The 12500-nt window shown below is 40.1% G+C and overlaps 1 protein-coding gene across 1 annotated transcript in view; it reads right to left on the reverse strand.

Annotated features, from left to right (window-relative positions):
• Positions 1-670: 670 nt before the first annotated feature.
• LOC115213324 (aromatic-L-amino-acid decarboxylase-like) overlaps positions 671-12500 on the reverse strand; it is a 92557-nt gene continuing 80727 nt past the window's right edge. The window contains exons 11-15 of the mRNA XM_029782260.2: positions 9816-9886; positions 8546-8565; positions 6872-6970; positions 6003-6104; positions 671-3354 (exon numbers count right to left, since the gene is read on the reverse strand). Coding sequence (XP_029638120.1) covers positions 2830-3354; positions 6003-6104; positions 6872-6970; positions 8546-8565; positions 9816-9886 — 817 coding nt within the window. The 3' untranslated portion in view covers positions 671-2829. The remainder of the gene's footprint in view (positions 3355-6002; positions 6105-6871; positions 6971-8545; positions 8566-9815; positions 9887-12500) is intronic.

Genomic DNA, 12500 nt, shown 5'->3' on the forward strand with positions numbered 1-12500 from the left:
GCATGCATGCATGCATGCATGCATGTGGAAGCACTCCGTCGGTTACGACGATGAGGGTTCCGGTTGATTCGAATCAACGGAACAGCCTGCTCGTGAAATTCCATTACTTGATTTGTTGTCTCTGAACGTAATGTCAACGTGGCACTTCATACTGTCTTGCTTGCATTTTTTTTCCCGAACCAGCCAACTGGTCGGATTGAGACATGGTGAGGCCTTAAGCTATAGCATCTTGTACAGGTCCTATTTGGCAATTGTTAACATAGAATAAGACTGTGTAATGACTGAATTTGTCAAGATTGCCGTCAAAATACATAATAAACTTTTGGAAAAATTAAATATTTAAAATTATTTATATTTGACGGATATTTGTCCTTATCTTGTTTGTTGTTAATACAACGTTTCGGCTGATATATCCTCCAGCTTTCATCAGGTGTCTTGGGGAAATTTCGAACCTGGGTTCTCATTTCTAACGTATTTTTCGATGTTATCATTATTATTTTTATTATTATTATTAAGGTCGAACTCGGAATTTTGGGGTTTGTAGCCCGCGCTCTTAACCACTACGCCACATGCCCGTGAGCAATTAAAGAGTAAATTTTAGAGCTTATAAATCTAATATTCTCCTATCCTTTCGTTAATACAGGTTCCCATATGCTGTTCATATCTGCACTCGATCTGCTTAGGAGGCTGTGTCCTAGCATATGTGCTGCTTCTTTTAGTTTTTGTATTTTCCAGTGGTGTTCTCCGTCTATTATTTTGACTTCATCCCACAGAGGGAGGTGGTCTCCATTTTTCCATACATGAACAGCTATACTCGATTTATCAATATCTCCTCGTGTCACAGCTTTGCGATGTTCCTCTACCTTTATTTTGAAGGGGCGGCATGTTTCGCCTTTGTATAACCTACCACAGCTGCATGATGAGGTACAAATATCCGTACAAGATGAGGAAAAATATCCGTCAAATGTAAATAATGTAAATAACATACATAATTCCTCATCTCTTAAATATAGAGCTGCTTTAAAATTATGTTTTTAATTATGCAATTTCAATAGGAAAAAATAAGAAACTGGAAATTCGTTCGCTGTAATTCAAATGACGAAATGTCTTTAAATTAAAAGAGCAAAATAATTTCATAAACTTTTAGTTAAGTAAGATTTCCTGTTTTAATTGTTTAAATAATTATTAGATTGAGGCAAAAACTGGTTTAAATTATCACTCAAATACGAACTCTAATAACACTGTAATGAATGAAAAAAAAATTCCGAGATTTTGATAGGCCCTTCCAGACAGGTAAACCCTAAGCTGTAATCTGTTTAATTCTTACCTAAATCCACTGAATTCTTCAAAGTAACAAACGATAAAAAAAAACCCATCAGTTTTTCTTTTTGTACTCCTTTGTTGACTCAAGAAGACTAGGAATAATGAACTCTCCTTGACTATTACTGTTACACATTCATATCTATGTGTATACGTGCATAGAATACATTCCCACTCTTGGCACTATTTTGTTAGTGAACAGTACAACTGTGTGTAAAGTATATAATGTATCACTACGCTGAATGTCGAAGTCCGTGTAACATGAAAAGTAAATAAACACGTAAACAATAACAATGGCTTTCATATTGGTTGTCTATTCCATTAGAATCCAGACTACACATAACAATTACTAACATTCCTGCCATTTACTCGGAACGAACTAATAAAGGAAACTCTATGTGGCTGCTCGACCCGTTAGAATTTCTCTGTTTATCTCTGTCTGTTTCACTCTTCTGCTCCTTCCATCTCTCCTCCCCCTCTCACTCTCAAAGGACACATTCCTGTTTTTTAAAAAGAACACGTTAGATCACGTGGTTAAGTAAACTAACTAAAAAGAAAAAAAAAGAGTGTTTCATAGTTGCAACGCCTTCAATGATTGGCTTCTTCAATCAGGGTAGGCGTGGTTAAATAATAATGATATACTTTGAATGTGACGAACAAAGACGACGGGATAAGTATATGTAATTGTATAATATTTTCATCGCATGAACCCTCATCTTCCGCACACCACACAGCTTTCTTATCATACTGCTTCATCATTGCTCCAATCAACGATCATTTTTTGTGCTCTATATACACATGTAGTCTGGGTTCGAACTCAGAAAATGTATTTCTAACGCTTATAACTAAGTCACATCTCACTTAGGCAATTACTGTTCGAATTTCAACAAATTTCAGAAATAATTATGTCACGTGACTAAGGCATTGTGTAAGGGGCATTCAAACTCTTAGGTCAGAAGTAAGGATTTGTTTAGGATATCTGAAGACAATGGATATGAACCAGTCGAAATGAATAATTGAACAAAGAAACACGAAATTAGGTTGACAGATCAATAAGTTATTTTAACAATAACTTACTTAAAAAAAGATTAAGATATATAATCAAGCGTTTGTGTCACTTGGGCTGTTAACAGATACCTTATCGATTTGGCCATCTGAGCTCTCCTTTCTACCTAATAACTATTTGCGTGTATATATATAATTGATATAAATAATTGTGTTTGCGTTGGTGTATATATTTGTGTGTGTATGTATTTGTGTGTGTGTGTGTGTGTGTGTAAATCATGAATCAAGCATTCATCTTCTCTATAACGCTCAACACAAGTTGACCATCATATACGACAAAAACAAACTAGTTTGATCAAGCAAGCAAACAACCAATCAAATAACGTACAAATTAACACCAAAAACAGTCACCAGGAAAAGAAACCGGCTAAAACAGGGTATCCAGATACCTTCAAAGGTCCCATTCATCACCCCATAAATTCTAAAATCTTAAAATAGATTGGATTATAAAGGAGTGGCCTGTTGTGGTGTTTTCGGCGAACGTTTGGTGCTGTTAGTGGAACCAGTTTCGCTGGGTGTATCACTCGGAAGACGACTGGACGAATCATCAATGCTATAGGACTTCATCATGTGAGGGCTATATGATTTAGGGTCAGATACCATGCGCAGGAAAAGGTTGCGACGCATTCGAGCCCTCTGGAAGTTGAGTTGCTGATTGTCGTAGATGTTCTCTTTATCAAATTCGAGAAAAACTTCTTCTTCTTCAGCCGATTCGCCTTCTTCGCTTGTGTCGGACAAAGCAATTCGCCTCGATTCACGCACGCTTGATTCTCGTTCTCGACTGGCCAACAACTCGTCAGCGATTTTTGAGATCGTCTGCCATGCATAGATGATGTCACTGTCGTCTGCATTTTGCGCACAGATGGCAAATCGAATGATGTAATGTTCGTTCAACAGGGCAGGGACCATGTGAAGACGTCCGGACTCGTTGATTTGCCGGAGGAGTTTCTGGGTTAAAGTATTCGGACCCTTCATTATAAAATAAAAAAGATACAAATAATAATTACTAAAAAACATATCATTAAGAAAATGAAAAAAGAACATTATTATCAAGAATAAATGTAAATATGATAATGAACACACACACACACACACACACACACACGCACGTACGTCTGCTTTTGATGAAAGCCGTTAAGTTCGAGATGTTGGTATCATCGTAGGGTTTATATTAAAAAATAAAAGCATATTGTAGCATGTATTGAGTTCTAGTTTATCTTAGTAGTATCACACACATACACACCATATATGCATACACGATATTTTACTGTTAATGCGCGCATAATATATATATACATATGAGAAATTTTGGTATCCAGAAGACCTAAAAGGCAGGTAAGGCTATGTAAGTGCTACAGAAGGACCACTGTTAGACTCTCAGTTCGATAATAGAATGAGTGAGGAGTCTGATGCGGGTCGTGTGTGAGCATGTATATGTTAAATAAAATGAGATAACAAGGCCAAGACAGTGTGATATTTCTAAGACCTTTATAAAGAGAGAAGTAGTCTTACAGCTGTTTCAGGGATACAAAAGATATCCTATCATCAGAGGCGATACGAGAGAGTTAACAAGAAGGATATAGTAGAGTTCAATATAAGAAGTTATTTTGGAAAGGGAGAGTTACAGGAAGTATAAAGGAAAATATGGGAATAAAAATATATGGTGGATGTTAAAGTCGCTGTTCCATTATCCAAGGAATGTGCTGTGTAGAATGGGTAAAGAGGCTTCTTGTTCATGGTGTGTAAATTCCGATAGGAGTTCATATTTTGCTTGGATAATAGAACAGTAACTTTAACATCTAACATATATTTTTATTCTCATATTTCCCCTTATACTTCCTGTATCTCTACCTTTCCTAAATAACTCCAAATATAATGAACTCTACTATTTCCTGATATTGAAACTCTTTTATACCATCTCTGATGATGGGATATCTTTTACATCCCCGAAACAGCTGTAAGGCTACTTTTCTCTTTATAAATGTCTTAGAAATATCACACTGCCTTGGCCTTGTTATCTTATTTCATTTAACACACACACACACACACACACACACACACACACACACATACACACACACACACCGACACACACACCAACACACACACCAACACACACACACACACACCAACACACACACACACGCCCAAGGTGCTGCGCAGTGAGATTGAACCCGAGACCACATGGTTGCAAATCGAGCTTCTTCACCACACAGCCATACATGCACCTATATAATCGTAACAGCAAGTTATAATAATATTGAATGTTAAAACGTTGAACAAAAAATATGAAAACCGTATTGAAAAGGAAGCGGTTTAAGAAGATAAAAGTACAAATAAATTAAGTGCATTAAAAATGAATGAAAAATGAGCGGAGGTGAAGCAAAGTGGATCGAGTAGGAGTCAAGAGTATTGGCGTTGACAGCATTTATTCCAACAGTTAAAACTGTAGGAAATAAGGGTAACTGAAAGTGATGAAGGTCCCTTAGGAACGACTTTACCAAAGTGAAGAAAGGGGGTTTTAAAACCTCACAGTGTCTTTTTTATATAGTCGAAATACATTAAAAAATTATTATGTTTAGGTGGTTTGTACCAGGCTGAGTGGAGGCGCAATGGCCCAGTGGTTAGGGCAGCGGACTCGCGGTCGTAGGATCGCGGTTTCGATTCCCAGACCGGGCGTTGTGAGTGTTTATTGAGCGAAAACACCTAAAAGCTCCACGACGCTCCGGCAGGGGATGGTGGTGATCCCTGCTGTACTCTTTCACCACAACTTTCTCTCACTCTTGACTTCCTGTTTCTGTTGTACCTGTATTTCAAAGGGCCGGCCTTGTCACTCTCTGTGTCACGCTGAATATCCCCGAGAACTACGTTAAGGGTACACGTGTCTGTGGAGTGCTCAGCCACTTACACGTTAATTTCACGAGCAGGCTGTTCCGATGATTCGGATCAACCGGAACCCTCATCGTCGTAACCGACGGAGTGCTTCCACCACACCAGGCTGAATGGTGATTTTGGTGCACGTTTGTAAGAAGACAATAGCTCTGACTTGGTGTGAGTTGAGTCTCTTTTCAGTTTGGCATACTGCATCGGAGCAGCCTAGATGCGAAGTTTCGACGACGATGTCGCTGCGTGTAGCCTAAGACGGACAAAATAATGCGTGGTTGCCTTTCTAATTATCCAGGTATATTTTAATAAAGCGGTCGCGCTGTGTTTTTGAGCATCAACGAAAGAATAGTTACGTTGGTAGAACCGTGATTGAAATCATTCGTCGAGTTCAATGAAGGACTTAAGTGAATTTTAGCGCTTTAAACCAAATATTCAACCAGAGAGTTACTATAAACCTGATGATTACACGGACCAATTTAGTAATACATTTTCGCAGGTTCGTTTTATGCTACTTTTTGCTCCAACATTCAACATCGTCCGAAGAGTGGAACCATAAAACTCATAGTAACAGTTAGTGGGGCTTTCAGTTTACAATAAATAGAATAAAACTCTACATTACATATTGAGTACCCTTTTTCCTTGTGAGCGCAATTATTTGTGTCATATCATAATTATAAACATGTATGCATGCATATACGTATGTGTGTGCGCGAACGTACGTATTTATTTACCTTCAATCGAAAACAGACGAGTCCCATAATCACTTCTCCCAATACTTCAAATCTGTCTTCTTCCAACACTTTGGATTCAAATAATTTGGCAAGTCTGACATGCTGAAACGGTAGAAAAAGAAGACCGTTATCGAAGATAATATTGGCAGAGGGGGATGATAACGTTGGTAGTGCGGATGGTTGTGGTGAAGATGGCAATGACGATGATGGAGAGGATGGAGATGGTTGTGATGATGTTGGTAGTGGTAGTGCTGGTGATGGTGGCGATAATGATAATGGTAGCGACGGTGGTGATAGTGATGACAATGTGGAGGCGCAATGGCCCAGTGGTTAGGGCAGCGGACTCGCGGTCGTAGGATCGCGGTTTCGATTCCCAGACCGGGCGTTGTGAGTGTTTATTGAGCGAAAACACCTAAAAGTTCCACGAGGCTCCGGCAGGGGATGGTGGTGATCCCAGCTGTACTCTTTCACCACAACTTTCTCTCACTCTTACTTCCTGTTTCTGTTGTACCTGTATTTCAAAGGGCCGGCCTTGTCACTCTCTGTGTCACGCTGAATATCCCCGAGAACTACGTTAAGGGTACACGTGTCTGTGGAGTGCTCAGCCACTTACACGTTAATTTGACGAGCAGGCTGTTCCGTTGACTCGGATCAACCGGAACCCTCGTCGTCGTAACCGACGGAGTGCTTCCATCCATAGTGATGACAATGATGATGATGATGATGATGATGATGATGATGATGGTGATGATGGTGATGATCCTGGGATGAGAACAATGATGTTGATGATAGGGTGGTAGCGAAACTCATGACGATAACGATGTTAGTGGTGTCGATGGTGATGGGAGTTGTATGAAACCGGTGTTTACTTCTCGAATATAATGCTGCAATCCTTCAATACCGTATGTTCTCAGAACAAACCATAATTTCAATGACCGGAATCTTCGACTCAACGGAATTCCCCAATGCTAAAATAAACAAAAAGAGAAAACATAACTGAATATCTATTTGTTACCTGGCCACCAGGTGGCACCACTGTCTCTACTTAACCGTGAAACGAAAAGAATGGAGACGAAATAGACTTTTCATTTCCTACAGTAAATCATCTCACCAGACTTTGCAACGAACTCTCTTTAAGTCCAGAGCTTTTAGGAACCCTTGCAGAGCTTTTAGGAACTCTCGTAGAGCTTTTAGGAACGCACGCAGAGCTTTTAAGAACCCTCGCAGAACTTTTAGGAACTCACGCAGAGCTTTTAAGAACCCTCGCAGAACTTTTAGGAACTCACGCAGAGCTTTTAGAAACTCTCGTAGAGCTTTTAGGAACTCACGCAGAGCTTTTAGGAACTCTCGTAGAGCTTTTAAGAACCCTCGCAGAACTTTTAGGAACTCACGCAGAGCTTTTAGAAACTCTCGCAGAGCTTTTAGGAACTCTCGCAGAGCTTTTAGGAACTCTCGTAGAGCTTTCAGGAACTCACGCAGAGCTTTTAGGAACTCTCGTAGAGCTTTTAGGAACTCTCGCAGAGCTTTTAGGAACTCTCGTAGAGCTTTTAGGAACTCTCGCAGAGCTTTTAGGAACTCACGCAGAGCTTTTAGGAACTCACGCAGAGCTTTTAAAAACTCTCGCAGAGCTTTTAGGAACTCTCGCAGAGCTTTTAGGAATTCTCTCAGAACTTTTAGGAACTCTTTAACTCGATGTTATTTCTAAGACACGTTGGTGGTGTTGTTTAGTTTTCAGTCGGCTCTGCTAAACCAGACTTTTGATTAAGGGCGTCTCAGCCAAGACATTCACTTCCTTTTCTTTTTCAGACATATTTAGGGTGAAGGTGCATGATTTAGGTGTTATGTTGTCGCACTCACAACTGTTAGGTCGTGATTTCGATTCCTAGACCGGGCGTTGCATTGTGTTCTTGAGCAAAACACTTCATTTCATGTTGCTCCAGTTCACTCTGCTATCGATGAGTTTCAGCAAAAGCAGGCAAATTAACTCTGCAAAGGATCGGCATTGCGTTCGATGGATGGTAGTAGTGGTGAGCTGGCAGACGCGTTAGCACGTCGGGCGAAATGCTAAGCGGTATTTCGTCTGCCGTTTCGTTCTAAGTTCAAATTCCGCCGAGGTCGACTTTGCCTTTTATCCTTTCGGGGTCGATAAATTAAGTACTAGTTACGCACTGGGGTCGGTGTAATCAACTTAATACCTATGTCTGTCCTTGTTTGTCCCCTCTATGTTTAGCCCCTTGTGGGTAATAATGAAATAGGTGGTGGTGTAAGCTGACTCACTATATAGGTCATGGAAATCGGGTTACGATCCTGCTTCATGAATCGTAGGGTTTATAACAGACTCTAAGAAGAGCTTATTTAAGGTTACATTGTCCAATATTTACTTTTTCATCGTTTAGGCAGCGGGGGAAGAGCAGCGTTCGGGATTGATCTCGATCAAGACTGACTCGAAGTCAAACTTGAACAGCGACCAAATTTATTCGATGACGTCAAGATTTATGATTTTCAGATAACGAAAAAATTTGAGAAAAAGAATATCAACTTACCCTGAAATCAATGGCTTTATCTATTCGACGTCGATAGTGGTGGAGTTTGATGGAGTTCGGTGGAGTTTGGTGTGGTGGATGGATTTTTGCGAAGTTTGGTGGATGTTAGGGGTTGTGATGTTGATATAATAAAATATATAGAAAAACAAGTAATTAGTCACGGAAAAGAAGCTTTAGAAAATGATATTATTGGGTGTAATACATAGAAGAAAAGCCGCGAGAAAAACAAAAACAAAAGACATTATCTATAAGCTTTTACAGAGAGTGAGTGAGAGAGAGAGAGAGAGGGGGAGAGAGAGAGAGTGGTAAAATGTATGGAGAAGGGGTAAGTTTACCGTGAGAAAAGCGAAAAATGAAAGAGATAGAGAGATCTTTTCTCTTTCTGTCACAGAAATTAAAATTTTAAAATTAAGTGAAAATTTTCAAATTTGGTATGTTGGTGTATTTTTTCACGCAGAATCCAATTTTGTGATTCATGTATTCGAGGAAAATTTGAGAAAAATGTTTCAGAGGTTTAAAGTTTGATCATTTTTGAACAATCAGAAAACAGCATTTGTACATGGATCTGTGATAAAATGAAAGTAAACATTAGAAGACAAAGTTTTAAACGGAAATTTACCTTTTGACCTACAGATTTAAAAAAAAAAAAGCATGAGTGGCTGTGTGGTAAGTAGCTTGCTTACGAACCACATGGTTCCGGGTTCAGTCCCACTGCGTGGCATCTTGGGCAAGTGTCTTCTGCTATAGCCCCGGGCCGACCAATGCCTTGTGAGTGGATTTGGTAGACGGAAACTGAAAGAAGCTATCGTATATATGTATATATATATATGTGTGTGTGTGTGTGTGTTTGTGTGTCTGTGTTTGTCTCCCTGGCATTGCTTGACAACCGATGCTGGTGTGTTTACGTCCCCATCACTTAGCGGTTCGGCAAAAGAGACCGATAGAATAAGGACTGGGCTTACAAAGAATAAGTCCCGGGGTCGATTTGATCGACTAAAGGCGGTGCTCCAGCATGGCCGCAGTCAAATGACTGAAACAAGTAAAAGAGTAAAAAGAGAGAGAGAGAGTTACCTCTTCCACCAGACCTAGCTAAAAAAACAGAAAGGAAAGAAAGCGAACCTAGGATCACATTATCCAGTGTGTGTTTTTCTGTCTTTTTGTGTTTAGGGCAGTAGGGTGTGAGTTAAGAGAATGGCTGCTATTTCAAGCAATTCGACTCCTTGGTTGTCTGGTTGTATAAATATACAGAATAAAGAGTAGAAATATTTACCTCCGTGTGGATGTTGTAGATAGATTGGGTCAACGGTCAAGGCCTCTGACAACAGCTGGCTGTCTTTCACCCTGAAACATAACAAGCAGTCAGAAATATTCAATAGTTACAGAGTTTCTAATCTTTATATATAAAAGTCAAGTTGTGTGTCTGTCTCCTACGATTTAGATTCCTAACTACTCCCACATTTTGCGGTGCAGTTTAACCAAAACCGGGTATCTTATAGTCGTGATTCATATCGAGCCCTTCTGGGTATTAGCGCGCGTCTACGATGAGTCTACGATTAAAAAAAAAAATTTACCATCATTTTTTCCCATTTTAATGTATTTTTTCGCTATTACATAAGGGAAGTAACTCTCTAAAAATGTCTACGATGAGTCAACGATTAAAAAAAAAATTACCATAATTTCTTTTCCATTTTAATGCATATTTTGCTATTTTTTGGCTATAACTCTCTAAAAATGCTTATATAGTTATTTCCCTTACAAACCCGAGCAACGCCGGGCGATACTGCTAGTGTATTATAAAAAATAGGAATAGTTGTTTGTTTTCATTGTTGTTGCTTAACCCCAGGTCAACTCTGATCGGGCAGAACCGCAATGAAAGACATTTCAACCGTAACTACGCCCCTAGGATTACATTGAGTAATACAAGATTAGCTGATTTTAGTACTAATATAACCATAAACTCAGGAATGGAATTAATTCTCAGGTTACATAGTGCTACTGTTGTTTTAACTCGATTCAGCAGACTTATATGCGAAGACATTCCAACCATAATCATCTTAACCTTATATTTTAGGCACTCCAGTCTACATAAGATAATGAGTATTACTTTGTGACAGGGAAGGTGTAGTTTCTTAATGGTCGAGCGACTACACAGAGGAGAGATTTGCTCGATATCTCCAGATCTATTTTATATAACGTCTGATAGAAGCAGATACTATTGTTATAGAGAATTGACTATTATTATTATTTAGGGTTAGTCTCAAAATTCTATTCGTATTTCATCACAGATTCACATTCCTTGGCAGATCACGTGTTTCGCTGGTGACCAATCAGAAACAGGTAGGTAAGTGACTGAAACTACCCTTTTAGACGTATTCCTCCGCATTCTCCGACACACAGCAAAAACACAATGTCCCAAGTTCCCCAGGGGGTTCACGCCATAGCAGCGCTGCAACAGTTTAGACAAAAAGGGCCAACAACGCCTGGAGAAACGTATCCCATTTCCAAACAGGATGGCCTTCACACGACAATGCACTATTTGCTAGATTACTAACGCACACTGTTATGTATGTAGATGACAGCGGAGGCGCAATGGCCCAGTGGTTAGGGCAGCGGACTCGCGGTCATAGGACCGCGGTTTCGATTCCCAGACCGGGCGTTGTGAGTGTTTATTGAGCGAAAACACCTAAAGCTCCACGAGGCTCCGGCAGGGGATGGTGGTGATCCCTGCTGTACTCTTTCACCACAACTTTCTCTCACTCTTACTTCCTCTTTCTGTTGTACCTGTATTTCAAGGGACCGGCCTTGTCACTCTCTGTGTCACGCTGAATATCCCCGAGAACTACGTTAAGGGTACACGTGTCTGTGGAGTGCTCAGCCACTTACACGTTAATTTCACAAGCAGGCTGTTCCGTTGATCGGTTCAACTGGAACCCTCGTCGTCGTAACCGACGGAGTGCTTCCAATGTAGATGACATGAGCCTTCATTTCTTCCCCACCTTCCACAATAATGCTTCATCCACATACAAGCAAGACACAACAAATCTGCACTGATTTCATGAACGGAGACCATGAAAGTATCTTTCACCGGTGCTATGCCAAATTTGTCCCTTTTTCAATAGAGAAAAAAAACAACAACAACAACAAAACAACGCGACTTTATATCAAGGAAACATGATCACACTTTATCAATCCCTAAACATGGAGCAACACTTACAGCCGTCACCGAGGCTCTTTTCTGATGAAAGTTTGTCTTTAAAATAACTGGGATCAGAGCCAGGAAATACGTCATCGCACTCCAACAATTATTGACTCTCAACAAAGATCAGTTGAAGTCACAATGAAGCGTTGTTACCATTCTAGAACAGTACTCTTGCTGATATTACTGCAGCTGCTGCACACATACAACCTGGACTTGTTCCAGCTTCTGGTCCACGGACATACTGTCTCCTCTCTCTATCTTTTATACCGTTACTACAATGGCTTCTGTTCCCCGCTTCACTCATGCACTCCCTATCCACTTTCTCCCCTCACTCTTACCATATTGTGTCCCAAACTAACCACTACGGTCAATCCTTCTTCCCTAGAGCATCATTCCTCTGGAATATTCTCCCTTCTCCATTGTTCCTGCAGGAGTAAATTTGTATAGATTAAATGGAACATTATCGACATCGAATTCACCAGGATCGGGGGTGACGGGGAGTGGGGACTGCGAAAGCCATAAACATAAATTTTGAAGGAGGGGGGGGGCAGTCGATTAGATCGACCCCAGTACGCAACTGGTACTTAATTTATAGACCCCGAAAGAATGAAAAGCAAAATCGACCTCGGCGGAATTTGAACTCAGAACATAAAGACAAAAGAAATACCTATTTCTTTACTACCCACAAGGGGCTAAACATAGAGTGGACAAACAAGGACAGACAACTGGTACTTAATTTATAGACCCCGAAAGGAT

This window comes from Octopus sinensis, linkage group LG6, assembly GCF_006345805.1.
Source record: "Octopus sinensis linkage group LG6, ASM634580v1, whole genome shotgun sequence".
Lineage (NCBI taxonomy): Eukaryota > Metazoa > Mollusca > Cephalopoda > Octopoda > Octopodidae > Octopus > Octopus sinensis.